We start from the raw sequence: 23,971 nt of genomic DNA, 5'->3' as shown, positions 1-23,971 counted from the left end.
AACTCCAGAAATAGAAAGGAATGTCCTTAGCTAAAACTGAACAGAAAACATTATACTTAATGGCAAAGCACTGAAAACTTCTTTGTAATCAGGAGCAAAACAAAAATGCTTGCTATCACCCCTTTGCTTTAACATTGATCTTAGCAGTACAAAGGTAACAAAAATGCTATCATTTTTGCAGACTGCATAACTATGTCCATACAAATTTCAAAAGATAATATGGAATTATTGTTAAAATCAATAAGAGTTTGAAATACTTACATTTTATCAAATATTAGTTAAAATTTAGGAAAAGATAACATTTACAAATTGCCATTGACATAAATGTTTTTAATTGGAGAATAAATCTAACAAAAGATATGCAAAACTTTCACAGGGAAAAAAATCTAAACTTGTAAAGAGAGATGTAAAGCAAGACTTAACTAGATGAAGAAATCAACCATACTTACCGGGTACATTCTTAATATTGTAAAGATGTTAAATCTCTCCAAATTGATTTATACTTTCAATGCAATACCACTTAAAACCCTACACATTTACTTTTTGTATGGGTGAGCTTGATAAGCCGATTCTATGGAAGAATATATTTGCAAATGACATATCAGATAAATGGTTAGATCTATAAAGAACTTATCTATAAAGAACTTATCAAACTCAACACCCCAAAAAACAAATAATCCAGTTAAGAAATGGGCAGAAGACATGAATAGACACTTTTCCAAAGCAAAATCCAAATGGCTAACAAACACATGAAAGCATGTGCTCAGTATTACACATCATCAGGGAAATACAAATCAAAACCACAAGATACCACCTCACACCTGTCAAAATGGCAGGAAACAACAGATGTTGGTGAGGATGCAGAGAAAGGAGAATCCTTCTGCACTGTTGGTGGGAATGCAAACTGGTGCAGCCACTCTGGAAGACAGTATGGAGGTTCCTCAAAAAGTTAAAAATAGGGTGCCAGGGTGGCTCAGTTGGTTAAGCAACTGCCTTCAGCTCAGGTCATGATCCTGGAGTTCCAGAATTGAGTCCAATAAAGGGCTTCCTGCTTGGCGGAGAGTCTGCTTCTCCCTCTGACCTCTCCTCTCTCATGCTCTCTCTCTCCCTCTCTCTCTCTCAAATAAGACCTTTAAAAATAAATAAATAGATAAAATAAGATTTAAAAATAAATTAAGGGGCACCTGGGTGGCTCAGTGGGTTAATGCCTCTGCCTTTGGCTTGGGCCATGATCCCAGGATCCTGGGATTGAGCCCCACATTGGGCTCTCTGCTTGGCAGGGAGCCTGCTTCCCCCCCTCTCTCTCTGCCTGCCTCTCTGCCTACTTGTGATCTCTGTCTGTCAAATAAATAAAGAAAATCTTTTTAAAAAGAAAATAAATTTAAAAAAATAAAAATAAATTTAAAAAGTTAAAAATAGAACAAACTTATAACCCAGCAATTGGACTACCAAGTATTAATCCAAAGGATACAAAAATGCTAATTCAAAGTGGCACAGACACCCCATTGTTTATATCAGCACTATTAACAATACCCAAATTATAGAAAGAGCCCAAATGTACATGAATGGATAAAGAAGATGTGGCATGTATGTGTCTGTGTGTATGTGTGTATATATATATATATACACACATATATATGTATATATATTCAAAAAGAATGAAATCTTGCCATTTGGCACAATGTAGATGGAACTAGAGTGTATTATGCTAAACAAAATAGGTCAGAAAGACAAATATATGATTTTAAGCATGTGGACTTTAAGAAATAAAACAGATGACCATAGGGGAAGGGAAGGAAAAATAAAATAAGATAAAAACAAAGAGGGAGGCAAACCATAAGAGACACTTAGGAAACAAACAGACTAGCTAGAGAGGTGTTGGGTAAGGATATGGGCTAAATGGGGAATGAGCATTAAGGAGGGCATTGGTTGGGAGCATTTGAAGAGCACTGGAGGTTATATGTAAGTGATGAATCACTAAATTCCACTCCTGACACCAACACCACACTATATGTTAACTAATTTGAATTTAAATAAAATAATAAAAATAGAATATGTTTGGGAGATTAGAGGGCCTAAAATAGTGAAAAAGAAATACCTAAAGAAGAAAAAGATAAAAGAGCTTGTGGATTTCAAGACTTATTGTAAGTTCCAATTTTTGAGTAAGTGTAGTGTTGACACAGAAATGGACAAATGACAAGTGAAACACAATAAAGAGGCCAGAAGCAGGCCTAGGCATATACAGAGAGGCTTAGTATTGGACAAAATTGAATCCGTAAGGAAAGAATAGTCTTTGCGCTAAAAAAATTGGTTAGATGTATGACTGTACATCTATACTTTCAGATATTGTGTGGTCACTTCAAAAATAGGTCTAAGTAGGTGTTCTGAATTAGAAAGCTTGTTCATTCAACGGATATTTTGGGGCCACTTACTATGTACCATTTACTATAAAATTTTTCTTCCAAATGTATTGCTAAGTTAAAATAGCAGATTAAAACACTGTAAATTGTGATTTTTGACTCCTGTCTTTTTTACTTCTATCTCACACAACATCACAGTCCTTACAAAATGGTGCTCTTTTTGACTGTCTGATTCCATTCTTCCTTTCCTCACTGTGTCAGCCGTTCTTTGCCATCTGCCAAATGCCGGTCACCCATGTACCTCCGAGTTTCTAGACCAGCTGTGGTTTCTGCTTCGAATGTCCTCCATCAGAAATCCCCATGACCTACAAGTTTGACAAATCAAGGTCTGCGTCCAATCCTTCAACTCTCTTTTCAGTGAGATGACCCATTGCAACACCGTTACCTACCTTTTGTTCCCTCTCTACAATTTCTATCTTAGTGTTCTTTATAGCATATATTACTCTCTCAAATCCTTTAATTTTAAGTGTTTTTCTCACTATAGTCTGAATTTCACATTATATAAACTCTATAAAGGGAGAAATTTCTGTTACTCTTTGCTATATCCCAATACCAGAATAGCCCCTGGCATGTAGTAGGAGTAAAGATACTGTATATATATGTCCCTATCTGTTTGCACAAAAGTAAAAGAAAGCTAAAAAAAAATAATAATATCAAATTGAAAAAAAAAATCAGATTGTTTCTAGTGGTTATTTCTGGGGGAGTGGTACTGGAGGAAAGATGAAGGGAACCTTTCCCATTTTACTTCAATTTTACTGTGTTGCTTGAATTATATTTTATAACAAGTCAAGCTTTTTTAATGTTCCTGAGTCTCTTCCAAGTAAAAAAGACATATCAAATAGGGTAACAAAACTCAAAAACTATGGGCAATATCTACAACAAAACTATGCAAGAAAGTATTCCCAAGAACCTTAAAATATAAGCAGGTAGGACAAATAATTCAGTTATAAGATCTGTGTATCAGCATGTCCTCGGAAGAAGCTAAAGAAGCAATAGATCATCTGACTGACCTGAGAACAGGATCCAAAGACCCCACAGGTACTCACTGGAAAGCTGATCAGACCAATCTCATAATAGCAGCTAAAACTGGGAAGCATTTTTATACATCCCAGTTCACTGGGATGGGCAAGGGTTTCTGTGGCAGATCTGAAAATGTCAGAGCACTTTATGAGCTTTCAAAGGTAACTGGAGCTTCCTTTCAGGAAAAAATTCTACACTAAAGAGAAACTGCTAGGTGTATATTCCAAGATGAGACGAGAAAGATCATAGGAGAAAAGGAAAACCAAAGTCTAGAAAAAATTGGGGGCGAGGGGCTAAGGAAAAGAATCATATCTCAGAAAATATGAAATGACATTTTTTATCACTGTGTTATAACAACAGAAAAGGGAGCTTCAGACCCTCAAAGACCTTCTACTCCTTACTGAAATTTCAGGAATGCAAATTTCATATCAAAATAACCAAGCAAATGGATCATGTTTGACTGTCATACAAAATTACAATGAGAAATAAATAAGATGTAAAGCAAAATCCTTACAATGAAGTATGCCAGAAAGACATTCCCACCAAAGGAAGAAATTGTATCTTTATACTTCAAGTTGAGATAAAAGAAATCAAGGCAATGATAAAGACCTGAAAGAAAAATATATATCACAATTAGAAAAACTCAGAAATGAGGTGATGGAACCCAAGAAAGAAAGAAAAGTAAAAGAAAATGTAATTCTTTAAATTTCATTTTTCTACTTTTATTTAATACCAGTTAGTAAAATACATGTAATAATAGTTGCAGGTCATACAGTGTAATGTTAGTTAATTTATAGTGAATCAACACATCCATATGATACCTGATGCCCATCACAAGTGCACACCTTAATCCACATCACTTATTTAACCTATCCCCCCATCCACCTCCCTTCTGGTAACTGTCAGATTGTTCTCTATAGTTAAGACTGTTTCTTGGAATGCCTCTCTCTCTCTTTTCCCCTTTGCTTGTTTCTTAAATTCTACATATGAGTGAAATCGTATGGCATTTATCATTCTCTGACTGACTTATTTTTCCTAACTTAATAGTTTCTAGCTCCATCTGTCACTGCAATTGACAAGATTTCATTCTTTTTTAATGGCTGAATAATACTCTGTTTTATATACCACATTCATCAGTCAATGGACATTTGGGCTCTTTCCATAATTGGTTATTGTAGATATTGTAGATAATGTTGCCATAAACATTGAGATGCATGTATCATTTTCAGTTAGTATTTTTGTATTCTTTGAGTAAATACCCAGTAGTGTAATTTCTGGGCCATCGGGTAGTTCTATTTTTAACTTTTTAAAGAGCCTCCATACTGTTTTCCACAGTGGCTGCACCAGCCTGCATTCCTACCAACAGTGCAAGAGGATTCCCCTTTCTCCACATCCTCCCTAATGCCTGCTGTTCTTGTGTTGTTGATTTTAGACATTCTGACAGATGGGAGGTGATATTGCTCTCTAATTTTGGTTTGCATTTCCCTAGTGATCAGTGATGTTGAGCATCTTTCCATGTGTCTATTGGCCAAATGTACACATTCTTTGAAAAGTGTCTCTTCATGTCTTCTGTCCATTTTTAAACCGGGTTATTTGGGTTTTGGGTGTTGAGTTTTATAAGCTCTTTATACAGCTTTGGATACTAATCCTTTATTAGATATGTCATTTGCAAATATTTTCTAACATTTCATAGGTTGCCTTATACTTTTACTGATTATTTGCTTCGCTGCATAGAAGATTTTTATTTTGATGAAGTCCAAATAGTTTATTTTTGCTTTTGTTTCCCTCACTTCAAGAGACAGATTTAGAAAGAAGTTGCCATAGCCAATGTCAGAGAAGTTACTGCCTGTGTTTTTTTCCAGGATTTTTATGGTGTCAGGTTTCCCATTTAGGCCTTTGATCCATTTTGAGTTTATTTTTGTGTATAGTTTAAGAAAGTGGTCCAGTTTCATTCTTTGCATGTTGCTGTCCAGTCTTCCCAACACCCATGCGTTGAAGAGACTTTTTCCCTTTGGATATTCTTTCCTGCTTTGTCAAAGATTAATTGGCCATAGAGTTGTGGGTTCATTTCTGGGAAAAGAAAACAATTTTAAAAGCAAACCAGAAGGAACACAGAATAAACATGACAATATAACAGATGCCTCCAGAGAAAAAGAGGAACAAAAGGAGGACTTTTAAATAAAAGCAATGAAAAGCCAGCATATATATACATAATGAAATTTCCTGAAAAAGAAAACCGAAGTAATATATTAAAATGGCATCACAACTAAATTATTTATTTAGTATATTTTTTAAAATTTATTTACTTATTTTGGAAAGACAGAGATAGTGCAGGGTTGGGAGGGGACAGAGGGAGAGGGAGGAAGAGAATCTCAAGCAGGCTCCATGCTGCCCAAAGCAGGGCTTGACCTTAGGACCCTGAGATCATGACCTGAGCCAAAATTAAGACTCAGATGTTTAACTGACAGAGCCACCCAGATGACCCTTTATTTAGTACTTTAATAACTAGTAGGATCATAATTACATTTTCTGAAGTCAAAAGGCTTGAAATTACATTAAAACACATTGAATATTTGGCAAAATTACCTAGAATAACCAACATGAAACATATTTTAGAAACCTATTGGACTTTCAAGAAAAAGAAACTTTCTTCAAGCATCCAGGTAAAAAGACCAAATTATTTATAAGAGAAAGAAGTTAGTATGTTATCAGTTTGGGATACTAATTTTTTTTTTTTTAAGATTTTGTTTATTTGTTATCCTGGGACTCCAGGATAAATGATCTGAAGCCGAAGACAGTCGCTTAACCAGCTGAGCCACCCAGGCGCCCTGGGATACTAATTCTTTATTCTAAAAGAAAACAGAATGATGTTTTAATGGCACTCAAAAAAGGAAATGTAAGGGCTGCCTGGGTAGTTCAGTCAGTTAAACATCTGCCCTCAGCTCAGGTCATGATCTCAGGGTCCTGGGACAGAGACCCATGTCAGGCTCCCTGCTCAGCAGGGAGTCTGCTTGTCCCTCCAATCCCACCTCCCCGCCCTCCCCACCCCCGGCCGCTTGTGCTCTCACTCCCAAATAAATAAATAAAATCTTTTTTAAAGAAAAGAGAGAAATATGAGCCAAGGATGATGTATCAAGCCAAAATGATTTTCAAATCAGTCCATAAACTATTGTCAACACCCAAAATTCAGAAACATATTACTTTGAGCAATTTCTGAGGAATTTACTAGAGAATGAGCTTCACGTAGTCAAAATGACAAAGATGCAGACATAATGCCTGATAGAAAATTTAAGATTCAATGCTAGAAAAGAGACTATGTAGTATGTATAGTACAGATATTATACAATGTAGATACAATAGCTCTATAAAAAATGGAAGTGGAAAAGGAAGCACATATGAAGAACAGAATAAGGACACCATTTGCTTTATAATATTAACTGGGATCAAAAGGACAACACTGCAAATCAGATACTGAAGAAGGTACAGAGGAGGTAAGAACATTATATGAAGACATTTATATCATTAGAACATAATTGCAAACCTCAAATACAAGAAATAAAAAAGACTTTAAAAAGCAGAAACACATCAAAACCAAACCAAAGAAAAATAAAATAAAAAAGCTATAAAAGTTAAAGCATATATTTTAAAATATTTCAATATGGGGAAGAGAAGGAATAATACAGAGATTAAAAGGATAGGTGCTCAGTTTCTTGGAATATACATTGTTCTATAGTTTTAACTTCTGGAATTATTTAAATACTTTAAATAATTATAAACTAAAATTCAATTTTAAATGAGTCATTTCTAAAAATAGAAAACAAGCCTAAAATAAGGTAAAATACAAAATTACAATTAGTTTTCTATTTCACCACGTGGGTTTCTTTTATATCTGCTAACAATTCAAGATGTGGACTTGGGGTTTCTAAAAATAACGTTTAAGGGCGCCTGGGTGGCTCAGTGGTTTAAGCCGCTGCCTTCGGCTCAAGTCACGATCTCAGGGTCCTGGGATCAAGTCCCATATCGGGCTCTCTGCTCAGCAGGGAGCCTGCTTCCCTCTCTCTCTATCTGCCTGCCTCTCTCTCCATCTACTTGTGATCTCTCTCTGTCAAATAAATAAATAAAATCTTTAAAAAAAAAAAAGATAAAAATAACGTTTAATAGTTGGGCTCCGAATAAACAGACATGGTTCTTGAGGTTTTCCTCCACTTTTAACAAACACAAAAAAACAAATCTTAAATAAAATGAGTCAACTCAGGGAAATGTTACTCACTATCTTTTCTTTTTCATTTCCTTAGGAAAATAAAGGAAAGTCTGGAGTGCTTCCCTGTTAAGTTAAATAACTTGATCCATACACTTGCACAAATGACAGCCATAAACCCTGCTAAATCTACTTCACCGACTTTGCCCCAGGAATCCTGTATGCTGAATGTAACCAGGTCAATTCAAAGAGCGACAATTTTAGGGTTCAGCAAGAAAACTAGTAATGTAAGTCTCAACTCTGTTATTCTGACTTAAGTATCATTTGACTTCATCTCAGACTTCCTTTCACTATGCTACACATCCTTTCTTATATCACAATTTTTTTTTTTACTATGCAAATGAAAAATCAGTGACAGTTTGAGCAGAAGTGCCATTAAAAGAGAATGTTCTAAGGCGGAATCATAACAAACAGAGCTATTAGTAGAGAACCATCAAAGAGAACAGTTCCTGCCCTGTGGTAGACTATAAATCAAGAGCTAATTAAAATGTCCACATGAAAAAAAAAAAGAGCAGAAATTAGGCAGTCTGTTCCCAGCACATAAGATTATGACATTTTTGTATACTGTATTTATAGGTAATTTTGCCTTTACAAATTGCATCTATTAGCTCTTGCAATGGCTTTTTGCAGAAAGGTTCTTGCTTTGTTTAGCTCACATGAAACCAGATTTTAAAGTGGATCACAGGTTGATAATGCCACCTTTTGATTTTTGTCTGTTTATTTTCTGCAGCTGTATCTAATCCGGGTGACACACAGTAACAATGAAACAAGCCTGACAGAAAAATCATTTGACCAGTTTTCAAAACTTCACAGCCAACTTCAGAAGCAGTTTGCATCATTGACTCTCCCAGAGTAAGGCACTGTCCTCCCCAGTGTTTTGCCTGCAGTACTTGTCCTTGAACATGAGGAAAAATTATGGTTATGGGGTTTTCTATCTGTGAGCAACACAGCATTCTGACTCCAATGCCATTGAACCTATCCCAGCAGAGTCTATATTGCTCCCAGAGTAAAGAACCTTTGTCTCATAAAACAGAACAAGGTTTGCAATTTCTCTGTTTGCTTCAAGCCATTGATTTTGTAGACAGAAAAATCCAGAAGCGATTTAATTTTTCATCAGTTATCAGGAAAACTGTTCTATTTGCCTGTTTTTAATAAAATTGAAATTGAAAATGCAGAACTAAATTGGATATATCTACTTCTTCAACAAATAACTACAGTAAAAAGCACTGATATATTTATTTCCTTACCAGAAAACAATTCATTAATATCAGTTAGCATATAAGTAAAATTTACTAATACCAACTCACTTTGTTGTGAATTATTAACTTTGACTTGGATTATCTAAATTTAATTTGTTGTTATGTTCGTTGTCAATCTCGGAAACCATTGCTTTTGTTCACATTATAGTTTTAAAAATACTAAACATAAGCACATTAAGAATATAATTGAAAATTACTTCTGTTCAAACAAACCTGCTAAAATTCATCACTTAGAACTAAGCAAATTTAGGTCATAGACTTCATTCAGTGTATACCAAAGGAGTATCTTGACTTTAAAAAGATTTAACTTGCCAGTGATTCTCTTGGCACTTAGGATAAATCAAATGTTATTTTATCTTTATACTGAGATTTTTGTTAAGTAAATGGTCCTTTAACAATGGGAATGTCCATATCTGACCTGACATATTTTTTAATTAACATATTATGTATTAGTTGTTGCAGGGGTGCAGTTCTATGACTCACTTATCATAGCACAGACCCTCCCCAATGTCCATTACCCAACCACCCTATCCCTCCCACCCAGTCTCCCCTCCAGCAACCCTCAGTTTCTTTCCTGAGATTAAAAGCCTCTTATGGTTTGACCTGACATACTTTTTACATGTGGATTTTTGCCAGGCTTTCAGGATTTAATTCCTTTCTAAAACATACCTCTATGCAAAGTTATCAATGGATGGAGAGATACTGTGCAATACTGAAGAGCGAAGTACTTCATATTTATGAAAAACAGTGCTTGCAGATGTCACAGGAATTTTGAAATACAGATGCTTTAAGCATCAGGAGGTGAACAAATTAAGAGCATGTTCAAGAGACTGAGAGGGAAGGAATGTTATTATGAAAACTTAAAAGCAGCACCAGCTTTAAGAATTACCAAAAAACATCTGATAGAATAACAGAAAAGGTGCTAGCAAAAAAAAAGGGCAATGTTTGACTGCAAATATCAAATTCAGCATCAGTGGTTGCCATTGTACGATTACTAAATAATAAAATAAATACAATAAAATAAATCAAATCTACTAATTAGTGATTTTATTGTATTTTTTTAAAGACTTCATTTATTTATTTGACAGAGATCACAAGTAGGCAGAGAGGCAGGAAGAGAGAGGAAAGTAAATAGGCTCCCTGCTGAGCAGAGAGCTGGATGTAGGGCTCTATCCCAGGACCCTGCGATCATGACCTGAGCTGAAGGCAGAGGCTTAACCCACTGAGCCACCCAGGTTCCCCTAGTTAGTGATTTTTTAAAAATGTTGGTCAAAAAAAAAAGTTGGTCATTGTTAAGTGACTGCCATTTTTGGTTTCAAAAACTACTCTGTTTTATACTTTTATCTGTGTACTACATATTAGGACAACTTGTAAGACCTCAAAAGTGTTAATAATCTCTCTCCATATGCCTCTTCTGAATTTTCAGCTTTACTTAGTATTATGCCTTGCTCAACAACTACTGCCTGGTATTTAAATTAATTTTAAAACCATTCCAGCAATGTGTATGTGTGTGCATGTGTGTGGTGGGGTGGGGGGCATATAGTTCCTGTATGCCCTTGACAATATTTGTATGTTGACAATCCCAAAGGAGCTAAAGCTTCCATTGATGCATATAAATGAAGGATGAAAGTAAGATTTCCTCTGACTCGTGAATTTACTCAGAGAAGCCCTGCAAGAATTATGTAAACCTGATCTGAAGAGTATGATCAGAAAATTAGAGTCATAAAGAATAAAATTTAAATTAGTCATAATATATAATAGTGGTCTTCAAAGAAGAATGTTCATACCTCTAGGTACTTTCCAAGAATACACAGGCATGGAAATCTTCTGTAAAATTAATGGTCTTCTCTAAAATTAACCTGCTTAAAAAGGGTGGACTTCCTTTCCCTTTCTGCTTTCAACATTGCTCTTTTCCCAGCCTTCCAGAATCTCCCAACCATTCAGAATTCCTAGAGAGGAAAAAATCTTTGAGAATGAAATAAAAGGCAAACCAAAACATTAGTTCAATACCAATATTGAAAAAAAAGAATTATTCTAATAATCAGATATCAAATCTCTTTGCAACTCAAGAGTTTCCTAATCTTTGGTGTGAACAAAATGGAGGCAGGACATGATGTCATTGTCAGATGAAAGATCATGAAAAATCATTCTCACAAAATGATTGCTATATTACATGTGGCATACAACTCAAAAAACATTTCAACAATTGAATGACATTACTATGGCTAAATTTCTCAATTCTCTTGTGCTTAATTATATACAAGACTTTTAGTACATACCTCTATAAAAACATAAACAGAGGAATAGAACTGATGTTGAACTCCATTTTCTTTTAACAATAAGGAAAATTCATCTACAGATATAAAAATTAATATTTAAAACCTGCCCAATCCATCTGTTTATCAAATGCATTTCTGATTTGGTTAATTGTTTATCAATGTTGTAATAATCAACTGTGAATGAAAAATGTTAGTACTTTATGCCTTAGAACTGCAGGAGAACTTTTTAAAAATAAAATGTCAATTATTTAAATATACAAACATTATTTTGGTCTTCCTTAACATTTGTAACAGGAAGCAGTGAATGGAATGGCCTGCATTATTACCTGCATACGTCTGTGTTTGCTGACAGCCTTTCACTATCCCTCCTGCTCCTTAACCTAGGAAAATACCTATACCAAAGAAGCAGAAGTATGAAGGAGGCAGCAAGCAGCAAGCAGCAAGACACAGTCAGGGGAAGATGTATTTAGCCAGCAAAATATTTTACCAAATGCTAACCATTAACAGGTCATTCCACTTAGTAATTGGTCTTAATCACATCTAACCCATCAAGATGAATCATTGGATACTGCAGAGGTAATTCTGCAAGTTAGACTCTTAAGTGATACTTTGCCCCAAAAGACTAATACCAGATGGAAACATATGTCACTTGGTAAATTGTTTAATTTAGTTAGTGTAGAAATATCTCTAGCAAACCCAAAACAAACAATACAATCTGACCTTTTTCAAAAATTATGCATCATTAATTTCTGAAAATACTTATTAAGCCTCCATATATATTTAAAGGACAAAATGTGTGGTCTTCTATAAACACAGCAAGAAAGAACATATATATTAATATGTTAAATTAAATTAAGTTAATATGTTAAATTAAATTAGTATTAATATTAATGAAAGTTAAAATAGCACAAGTGACCACAACCATGTTATTAAACCCTCAGGGTTAATGATGTGTTTCATTTTATAAAAAAATATTTTCTTTGGCCCTTCAGTCTGATGCTACAAATTCATAAACAACTTAAGAAGCAAATTTTCAAACTAATGAAGATAACTTTTTTTTTAAAACAGGTTTCCTCATTGGTGGCACTTACCTTTTACAAATTCAGACCACAAAAGATTCAGAGACCTAAATCATTACATGGAACAGATATTAAATGGATCATATGAAGTTGCAAACGTATGTTACAATTTACCTTTATATTTTTTATAAAAATTTCCACTATTTTATGTATTATTATTAGAAATCTTTATAAATATACTTAATGATAACATTTTGTACTCATATTCATTCAACAAATGTGCATGCCCAATATGTATAAAATTCCTGAACAGGAAACTGGAACAGCAAAAAAGAAATATAGCACCTTGACTTCAAATAATGAAATAATATGCGATTAGTGGACTATCAAGGCTAGGAAGTGCCCTAGATTTGGGGGGATTAAGAATTATTTATGACTGTGATAGTAAAAAGGATTCAAAGAGAGCATCTGATCTTAATCTGTAACAACAGGTAGGATTTTTTTTTTTAATGTATTATTTGTTTCAGGGGTACACATCTGTGATTCATCAGTCTTTTATAATGCCCAGTACTCATTACAACACGTACCTTCCCCTATGTCCATCACCCAGTTACCCCATCCCTCCACACTGCCCCCCTCCCCACCGGCCCACCCCAAGCAACCTTCAGTTTGTTTCCTATGATTAAGAGTCTCTTACGATTTGTCTCCCTCTCTGGTTTCGTCTTGTTTCATTTTTTCCTCTCTTCCCCTATGATCCTCCGCCGTACTTCTTAAATTCCTCATGAGTGAGGTCATAGGGTTTTAAAAAGAGTTGGCCTAAGGAAGTATTTCAAATAGAACCAAACAATATAGGAAAGGTTATAAGTGAAAAAAGAAGAAGAAGGGATATCGTTGGATTCTATAACTCCTGTGATAAATTTCGACAAGTTGGAAGTTTAAAACAACACAGGTCTATTTTTTTTCAGTTCTGAAACTCAGAGTCCTGAAAATGGGCCTTAAGAGACAAAACTCAAGGTGTTGGTAGGTTGGATCTTTCGGGAGATGGGGGAAGAAATTGGTTTCCTTGCTTTTTCAGTTTCTAGAGATTTCCTGCATCCCTTGGTTTGTGCCTTTCCAGCAATTGCACATTCTGACCTCTGCTTCTGTCATCACATCTCCTTCTCAGACTCTTAGTCTGACTCTCCTTGTGTTTACATGGGACCCACCAGAATAATCCAGGATAATCTCACCATTTCAAGATTGTTAATTTAATTTTATCTGAGAAGCCCCTTTTGCCACATAAGGTAGTACATCTTCACAGGTCCTGGGGATTAGAATGCAAACATCTTTGGAGGGCCATTATTCTATCACAGAGATCCATGAAAAAGTGCAAGAACACAATTCAGTAGGATGTCAGCATTCTTGTGAGGTATCTGTGAAAGGAAGACTAAAACCAGAAAGGAAGTCAGGGCCAAGTTGTCAAGAGCTAGAGGTAAGCCTTGGAGGGTAGCGAGAACCTAATAACAATAAAAAGAATAACAAATATAAGAAGAATATTCTTCCAAATATATATTGACCTTTTTTCTCAACAACCTGTTGTTCCAGATCCTGGCCTTCTTTACTGAACTGGAACTACATTCTGGAATTTTTAGCTTTTACAATTGTATACATGCATACATGTATAACATGTATCCAGAAAAGTCTACAAAAGATTTGGTAGAAGTGACACCACCCTGCCGGTGCCCAGCTGATGTTTCAACCACCAGCTAGCATCAACATCACAGTATTTTGAGTGGATGACCCCAGCTCCAATCACCCAATGACTGTTTATTAGAGAGCTCAAGCCAGAATACCATATGTGAGCTCAGCCAAACCCCAGAACTGGGAGATGACAAAACGATTGTTTAAACCAGCAGCTCAGGGATAGACTGCATCTAAAATATGTGGATTTTCATTGTTATCTAGCATTCTGTTACATGAAGGTATTGCAATTAATAGGTTCCTCTTTATGTAGACATTTGGAATGTCTCCAAGTTGGGGTTATTATGCTATATGAACATTTCTTTTACTTGTATGTCTCTTCATGCACCCGGGTTGGTGATTCACCTAGGACAGAATTTCTGGATCTTAGGATATGGTTATCTTAAACATTATAGGCTCCTGCTTGCGGTGAGTAAGTGTTCACATTTTCCACAACCTTGTCTGTACTGGTTATTGCCAGTCTTTCTAATTTTAGCCATTCTGGTGAGTGAGCATTTCATTGCATTTCAGTCTGTATTTTCCTAACTACTAATGCAATGGAACACCTTTTCATGTGTTTGGTCCTTTGGGTATCCTCTTTGGTGAAGTGCCAGTTTATGTCTCTTGCCCTTTTACTATTAAATTATATGACATTCTTTTACTGATTTATAATATTTTTCATACATTGTGGATAGAAGTCCTTTGTTAATTAAATACATTGTAATGATTTTCTTTCACTCTGTCTTTTGTCCCCTTGTTCTTTTTATTATGTCTTCTGATAAACAGGAAGTCTTCATTTTAATATAGTAAAATGTATTGTATTTTCTTATATGATTAGAATATGCCCTACCTCGATGCCATAAAGGGAGTTTCCTATATTATCTTTTTTTTTAAATTTTAAGATTTTATTTATTTATTTGACAGACAGAGATCACAAGCAGGCAGAGAAGCAGGCAGAGAATGGGGGAAGCAGGGTCCCTGCTGAGCAGAGAGCACGATGTGGGGCTCAATCCCAGGACCCTGGGATCATGACCTGAGCCAAAGGCAGAGGCTTTAACCCACTGAGCCACCCAGGTGCCCCTGATTTAACATTTTCTTTACCATTTGTTTTCAGCTTTGTTAAATGACAAAGATAGTCTATCTTATAATATCCTTACCAGGTTAGAATGGAGAGTATTCTGGCCTCATAATATTAGTTGCAAAGACTTCTTGCTTTTCTTCTTTTCTCTGGAAGAGTTTGTATAAAATTGGTTTTATTTCTTTAATTTGGAAAGCCATGTAGGTCTGGAGATCCAATTTATTTAAGAGTTATAGGACAATTCACATTTTCTATTTCTTGCTGGGTCTAAGTTATAGTTCTCTAGGAATTTGTGCTTATTTATTGGCATAAAATTATTCAGAGCATCTTCTCCCAATCTTTTAATACTTACAGGATCTGAAAAGATGTCTACTCTTCTGTTCCTCACATATGTCATTTCCTAGTCAGTCTTGCCAGAGGATTATGAATTTTACCAATCTATGCAAAGAATGAAATGTGGGATTTATTGACTCTATTATATTATTTTTCTATTTCATTTATGTTTGACCTTTATTATTTCCTTTCTTCTTTTTGCTTTGGTTATAATTTGCTGTTCTATTTAGTACATTCTCAGATAGTTACTTGTTTATTTTCAACCTATCCTCACTTACACATTTAAAATTCTAAATCCCCTCTCCTAATCAAGATTTAATCCACCCCACAAGTTTTTGCCATTGTATTGTATCTTTGTTATTATTCTCTTAAAATATTTATAAATGTTAACTATGATTTTTCCTGTGACTGTGGATTAACTCTAACTCAGTTGAATTTTATGTTATACTAATAATATATATCTACATCTATATCCCCTAAACTTAATAAGTATTATGTTGTTTTACACAATCAATATCTGTTTAATATTACCCATGTATCTCATTTCCACTGTCATAACTGACTTTATATCTGATACTGCTTTCCCTCTATCTGAAGAATACTATTTATTATTTTTTAAAATATGAATTTGCTACTAGAAAAAATTTCTAAATTTGTATTTATCTGAAAAGTTTTTGTCTTCATTCTCAAAGGATATATTAGCTGACTATACTATTTGGATAGCAATGATTTTATTTTAAAATCTTTAAAGCTATTGGTTTATTGTCTTTTAGCATCCATTGATTCTGTTTAAAACTCACCTATTTTATTTGTTTCATCTCTGAAACTGGTTTTTCTTTATTCTTTATCTGCTATTAATATTTCTCTTTTTACTGTTGGTTTTCACAGTTTCATTTCATTTTTTTTAAGATTTTATTTATTTATTTGACAGAGATCACAAGTAGGTGGGGGGGCGGGGGGAGGATGGGAAGCAGGCTCCCCGCTGAGCAAAGAACCTGATGCGGGGCTCGATCCCAGGACCCTGGGTTCATGACCTGAGCCGAAAGCAGAGGCTTTAACCCACTGAGCCACCCAGGTGCCCCACACAGTTTTTTTTTTTTTTAATTTTTTATTTTTTATAAACATATATTTTTATCCCCAGGGGTACAGGTCTGTGAATCACCAGGTTTACACACTTCACAGCACTCACCAAAGCACATACCCTCCCCAATGTCCATAATCCCACCCCCTCAGTTTTATTTTAATTGCTCAGATATAAGTTTGTTTATTTATCATTCTTGTTAGCACTTCCTGAATTTGCTCCCTGATGTCTTTCATCAGTTTTGGAAAATTCTGTCATTACTGCTTGAAATACTGTTAATATTTTTTCCTCTCTCCTTTTTTTCTGAAGGTGTAATCAAATATAAGTTAATCCTTTTCACTGTATTCTCTATGTCTCATGCCTTTACTCTTGTATTTTTTTATTCTTTTGTTCTCCATAACTTATTCTCAGTACTTTCTTCTGACTTCTCTTCTGAGTTATTTATTCTCTACTTATCCGTGTTTAGTATACTGTTAAATCCATCCTTTGAGCTCTTAATTTCAGTTATGATATTTTTCAGTCTTAGAATTTCCTTGTTTTCAGTTTCTTGTTCTTTGCTAAAAATTTGAATTTATTTAAAAATAAATTTTAAATATAATAATAATATATTTAAATATATATATTTTATTTATTTAAAAATATATATATTTAAATATATATTTAAAATAATATATATTTAAAATAATAAGCATAGTTATTTTTTTAAGATTTCTTACTTTATTTATTTGAGAGAGAGAGCAAGTGAACAGGGGAAGGGGCCGGCACGGGGGCGGGGGGTTCAAGCAGGCTCTCCGCTTAGTGGGGAGCCCAATGCAGGGCTTGATCCCAGGACCCTGAGACCTTGACCTCAGCTGAAATCGAAAGTGGAACATTCTACCAGCTGAGCCACCCAGGAGCCCCTAACCAAAGGTCTTTTTAAATCTTTCTAAAAACTTCTGTATTGTGGCTCATTGCATGTATATTTCTATTGTCTAGTGTTTCTACTAGTCTTTTATCATTCAGTCTTGATCCTTTGTAAGCCTAGTTGTTTTCCTTTTTATTGTGGCCAGATATTGTACTGCAACATCTTTTGTAGAAATAATTGGAGGCCTATGTTGCTGTTATCTTGTACTAGAGAACTGTAATATCTGAGGACATTAACAGTCTGGGATTGCTGAAATTCAATAGCAGGGATTCGGATTTTTCAAAACCAAACTGTAGCTTTTATGAGGGCTTATTTCTGGCTCATCTCTTTCCTTAGATGTGAATTTGATTCTAAATCCAAAATAAGACAGATTCAGCAAGAGCTTCCTTGGCAGCTCTGGATTCTATTTCCTCTCCTATTATCTCTGCAAAGTAGGTACTGCTCAACCTTTCAGCCCTTCCACAGTTCAAACCTATATCAATAAACACCCACAATAAAAAAGTAGTGCCAAAACTCTTTCACGTCTCCAAATCCTTGCCCCAGACCCTAGCCTGGTAATTCTTCACTATCTTGTTAGCTCTCTGATGTTTTCAAGCAAAGTTTGAAAAACAAATTGTAATAATCCAATTATCATCAGCAGGAGGTTTGCACTAAGTGACTTAATCTACCATTATCAAAAATAGGATTCTAGAACTGCAGTCCTTACCCATATTACCCTCAGCTTTCAGAGCTATCTGCCATTCTGCTCTTCACCCCCATCCTATGCTCAAATATGCCTTTTCTCTCATAGGGAACCATTTCAGAGGGTCTAGGTCTATTGACACTTTCCATATGAAAAAATATTTAAGGAGTTCTTGGTGAGGTGTTTGGTATACTCACCAGGGATTCTGAGAATAGCCTAGAAAATTGAAGAGAAATATCAGACCCCAGTACTGCTCCCCTCATTCACATGAGTCAAAAACAGCATTCGTAAGATCTCCCCACCCTATTCACACATATATATGTATATAAGCTATACACACATACCCATATTAAAAACTCCTTATGAATGTTCAAGGCAGCACTAGGTCTCTTTAACATTAGGTGTTTATATAACTATCTGCATGAGAGGTTTCTATGAGACAAATGCTAAGTTTCAGAAGCAAGTACCAAAGTAACAGAATCCTCCAGAGTTCTTGAACAGACACAGAGCCCTTTACGGATCATCTAGAACACTATCCCTAAGGGTACAGAGTGCACACCTGTTACGGTTTTTTGCCTTTTCAATCAAAAATGGAAACCATTTATGGAATATTCTTAAGTAATCCACATATCTAGAGTCACTTTGATGTCACTAGTAGGAGCCCATTTCTAATATTAATAATTATAGCCAACAAGCTACCATATTTATTTTAAAAATCTAATCTCTGACATTCAATATGCTAATTAATAAAATGCCCATTGTTGGAGTTGTGAGTGAATGACAGAAGCACTTAAACTGACTGCTGCTAGTATGGGTTTCCCAATTAAAATATTGTGAGCCCCGTTTTTTCTCTTCCCCCACCCAGGTGCCCCCTTGGTGCAGGCTTGTTTCAGACATAAACAGGCCATTTCTGAACTCTGCAGTCTTAATTAAATGCCAGCAGCACTTGGGTTATACCATGTGTATGATACATAATATCATGCTGTACATGTAGATACATAGTTTAAGCTTCAGCAAATTGCAGGCACTGTAATAGGAGGGCTAGACTAGATCCCACACTGGGATTTAAAAGGTCAAAGAGTCCTGTTTCACTTAGTTGTTCCTTCAAAAACCTTTCCTCTCCACTTGGAGCTTAGGAAATTCATTAGAGGAGACCAGTCATGGCTTAAATTTTTAAAAATTACATGCTATGTAGCAGAGTAAATCAGTGTATGTCAAGGAAACCTTACTGAAATTTAAAAATACAATATGTTAATGAATGTATTAAAAATTCTGTCTCAACTGTAGGTTTGCTGATTTAGGATGTTAGCTTACTGCTGTACCTCCAATTGAGTAATATTGTGGTTTGATGAGAATCAGACCCACTTAAAAGAAGAAAATCCCACAATTCAGACCATAAAGGGTCCAGTGGCTATTAGAAAACAACCCCAAATTGTCAATAATGACTATGTTTAATTCCACATAGTCAGGAGCAAGAGATGAGATTTTTCAAATCCCTATTACTGGTTTCTAAGACTAGTGGTTCTCAGAGCACAGTTTCTGGACTGTGCTAGGAACCTCACTGGGGAACTTACAAGAATGCAAATTTTTGGCCCCATCCTAGACAAACTAAATCAGAAATTTTGGCCATTGGCTATTATTTTAACTTTATTTTTAATAATCTCTATACCCAGCATGGAGCTCAAATTCGTGACCCTAAGATTAAGAGTCACATGTTCTACCAACTGAGTCTGCCAGGGGCCCCAAATCAGACATTTTGGAGATGAGGCCCAGCAGTCTGTGTTTCTAACAAGTTGTCTGGGATGTTCTGATGCACTCTGTTTGAGAAAAATTACTCATGCCATAGATTTCTTTCCTTTTTTTTTCCAGTTTGGATATGGCCAGGCATTTGGCCTTCAGTATAGTAAATGCTCGTGTTCCCTACTATATTACTGGCTTATAGCAAATATGGACTCAAGAAGATTGTGCAACGATATGATTTCCAGGCTAGTAGACTCCCAGCTGGAGATGCTATTTTGTATCAAAGGACAAGTGGCTGAGCACTTAGGTAGGCATACTTAACTCAATTCCAAGTGAGTTAGAGAAGACATCCCAGAGAGTAGGACATTCAAGTTGTTTTTAAAGGGCAAATAGGCGTTAGTAAATAGAAACTGGGAGAAAGTTACACTAGATAGAAGGAACCCTAAACACACATCCATTATGGTTATGTGCTCTTCTCTAGTTTTGAAGCTTAAAGAATTCAATGACTCTATTTATTCAATTATTACCCATTTATAGCACAGTTACAAACCCATCACTAGTCAATAAATATTTTAAATGAATAATAACATAATCATTAGAATATATTAACCATAGATTTATATTGCTTTTCAAAACCTAAAAGATTGAAAGTTTGCATCTGAAAAGTACTTAGCAGCAATCTCTTATTTATTCTTATATCCTACAAGTTTGCGTTTTTTAAAGAAATTAGCTCATGCTTCCAAAACATGTCATTCATTTATGTTTTACACAGAAACTACTAAACTAGTAAGTAATAAATGTTTTAAAATTTGTAGAAAAAATAGATGGCAGATGAGGGGCTCCCAGGCAAGGTGAGCCCTCCCGTCCCTTCCCTTGCCCACACTTAGTTTTTCTTCTTGATCAAACACATAATAAAGAGAATGTTTAGAGGGACACCTGAGTGGCTCAGTTGTTTAAGCATCTGCCTTTGGCTCAGATCATGATCCCAGAGTCCTGGGTTCAAGTTCCGCATGGGAGTCATTGCTCAGCAGGGAGTTTGCTTCTCCCTCTGCCTCTGCCTGTTGCTCCCCCTGCTTGTGTGTGCTCTCTCTCTGATAAATAAACAAAATCTTGAGAAAAAAAGAGAATGTTTGGAATCTAAAAAAATGAAGATAAATAAATATACAAACAAACAAATTTGTAAAAAATATTGAAAATTTGGATGATGTTACAAAATAAAAATTAATGTAATTTTGGTATTTTTCCTCAGCCCAGCATATAATCCCATATGAGCCCCATGACAGGGACCTCTGGCTTGCTAGAGAATAAAGTTGAGTCCTACTAGGTGCTAACTTAGAGACAGATTCTTCTGGTTACCTAGTACAGAGCCTAGGAATACTGCCTGGCCATGGTTGTAAAGGATGAGCATTAATAGTGCACTGAGTCATAATTGTGGTCTTCAGAAAGACCACTCAGAGCACATTTTTAATATGTTTGTTATGAACAAAGAGAAAGAAATAAACAGTATGTGTTCATCATGGGAATAGAACTATGTAATGAGGAAACTGAAAACAAAGATGTAAAATAATTGCTGAAAACAATATTAGGCGGTAGTAAAACAATACTATAATAAATGGTTATGTGTAGAGGGGCACCTGGGTGGCTCAGATGGTTAAGCATCTGCTTTCCGCTGGGGTCATGATCTCCAGGTCCTGGAATGGAGCCCCATGTTGGGCTTTCTACTCAGCAGGGAGTCTGCTTCTCCCTCTGCCTCTCCCCCTGCTTGTGCTTTCTGTCTGTCTCCGTATCTCTCTCAAATGAAGGTAAATAAATAAATAAATAAATGGTTATGTGTAGATACATTGCGAATGCATGAATTTAAACTATTGTCCATGCATACTCAATATAAATTGTATCCTATCTTTTAAATATATTTGGTTTTATGTCGTAATCAGTGAGTAATGGGAAATTAAATATAACTGAAGCTTCTGCCCTATAGAATTTAGGCACCTTAATTTATTACATTGGATTTCAAGTGTTTTTTGTATATTTAAGAATATAGAATGTTGAAATCTTTTTAAGTAAACTTTATGCCCACCATGGGACTTGAACTCAGGGGTCACATGCTCTACCGACTGAGCCAGCCACGTGCCCCTTTTTAGAATGTTGACATATTAATCTACCTTACTTATTTTGCCATTTTCTGAAGTCCATGTCCATTACCTATGCTATAGTCCAAGGGTCTTATGGGTACGGCAGCTGTCTATAAGGGAAATGCTGAGGGGATAGTGGATGGGAGGATATGTATGCTGAAGGCTGCCTCACTGATTATACTAAAGCTGTTTTAAGGGCTATGCCTTTGCAGAATAATTGGCAAAATATCTAGTAACCATGGCAGGTGCCAGCCTTTAGCTTATTTAGGCAGAGACAAGTAAGTGTAAAGTGGAGAGACCTTCTGATTTCTGGCCCTAGCGTGAATAAGGAAAATACTGAGATCTGTTTTCATGTGGCAGCAGGCTTTCATTAGGGAACTCTTGAATGTATCTGTTCACAGGATAAGTTCATATGGAAGTGCTAGCAGAGGACTGTTATGAGAGAGGAAAGCAGAGGAGTCAGACATAACAAGTAGGGAACCCTTGCACAAGTACTGCTTAACACAGCAAGGCTTAGTGAATACTGTTGCCCATCACAATTGTTGCTGCATACACGCAGATGAGTGAAACCACCAGACGCGGAGCTCATAGGATTCATCACATTCACCTTTGCTAATGTGCCAACTAAAGTACTCCTGACACCGTAGGAAGAGATATTTTATTTTTTTTTCTGTTGTTTTTAATCTCTGTTGGTCAGTATTTAGAAATAAGAAAGCTGAAGAAATTTCAGGCACCACACTTTTTTTTTTTCTTGGAGGAATTAAGGTCTAAGAGTTGAGTGAGGGGAAAAAACAAACAAACAAACAAACAAAAAACAGAAAAAGAAGAGGTATTTATATCATCAAACATGAGACACTATTGTAAAATCATAGATCCTAGAAATGCTTCAAGTGAGACTGTGTCAGCCAGCTTCTACCACTGGACTTCCAAAAAGGGAATCCCATTTGTCTCTTACAAAAGGAAGCCAAAATTATAGGTGTGCCTTCTGCCAAAGTAACAGTCCCCTAATAATTTAATTGAATTTTGCACAATGAGTGGAGTACATTAAAATACCTTCCTGAGATGTAAGTCCTTTATCCTTTTATTAGTTGTCATTTCTGTACTACAAAATAAATAAAGTACTGCTGTATTAATAAAACTCAAGTCAACAAAAATTAAATGTGGGTGCTAGCATAATAGGGGCCACTTTGGAAAACTACTGTATCAGTCATTCAACAAATGTTTATTGATTGCCTGCATTGTATACTGTCTGGCCAGGGAGGGGGTCAAAATAGCAGCTAGTGATCAATTTTTTTTTTTTTAACAGTTTGAGGAGGTTTTAAAAAGTATGCTGTGAGGCCCCATCCTTAGAAATGCTAATTCTCTGGGTAAAGAGTGACATTTAGGAATCTGTATTATTTCTTATTAACATAAGTGATTTCGATGCACAGCCAGATTTGAGAAATTCTATTTTAGAAAGTCAAAAGCTAAATCAGATGTGAGCACTGCCCTAAGGAGTGTACAGTCCTTGTCAATAGTCTGTCTATGTAGATAGGTGCCAGTGGCCCCATAAAGACTTTCATAACTTCGTACATTGGCTTTCCCCCCTTATTCCTAAGGAACTTTGTGGGACTTGATATAATTACTCATTATATGGATTACACGGTAATAGAACAATAATAATTTGACAGCGATATCATCAGATGCTGATTAGCATTAATAAGCAGTGTGACCTGCCTAATCATCCAAGTTCTTTGTGTGTAATGCATAATGTGGTCAGTTTTCAATTATCTTCAAATGGATTAATCATGGTGAATACTTCAGTGTCTCCATCTGTTGGTGGACACTTCCCTGATGCAGTCTTTTTATATACTGGAAATGAAAACTTATTTGAAGATTCACTAAATAAGGGTTTCCAGGTGGCTCAGTCAGTTAGCATCTGCCTTTGGCTTGGGTCATGATCCTAGGGTATTGAGGTCAAGTCCCGCAACGGGATCCCAGCTCAACAGGGAGCCTGCTTCTCACACCCCTTCTGCCACTCCCTCTGCTTCTGCTCTCTGTCAAATAA

General features: G+C 35.6%; 1 protein-coding gene across 2 annotated transcripts in view; it reads left to right on the top strand.

Annotated features, from left to right (window-relative positions):
- PIK3C2G (phosphatidylinositol-4-phosphate 3-kinase catalytic subunit type 2 gamma) overlaps positions 1-23,971 on the top strand; it is a 354,996-nt gene that overhangs the window by 279,857 nt on the left and 51,168 nt on the right. For both annotated transcript variants that reach the window (XM_004755743.3, XM_004755744.3), the window contains exons 27-29: positions 7,736-7,925; positions 8,429-8,550; positions 12,305-12,413. In XM_004755743.3, coding sequence (XP_004755800.1) covers positions 7,736-7,925; positions 8,429-8,550; positions 12,305-12,413 — 421 coding nt within the window. The remainder of the gene's footprint in view (positions 1-7,735; positions 7,926-8,428; positions 8,551-12,304; positions 12,414-23,971) is intronic.

Source organism: Mustela putorius, unplaced genomic scaffold (genome assembly GCF_011764305.1).
Source record: "Mustela putorius furo isolate JIRA1106 unplaced genomic scaffold, ASM1176430v1.1 tig00537227_pilon_pilon_pilon, whole genome shotgun sequence".
NCBI classification, from domain to species: domain Eukaryota; kingdom Metazoa; phylum Chordata; class Mammalia; order Carnivora; family Mustelidae; genus Mustela; species Mustela putorius.
This window is presented reverse-complemented; position numbering and strand designations above follow the sequence as displayed.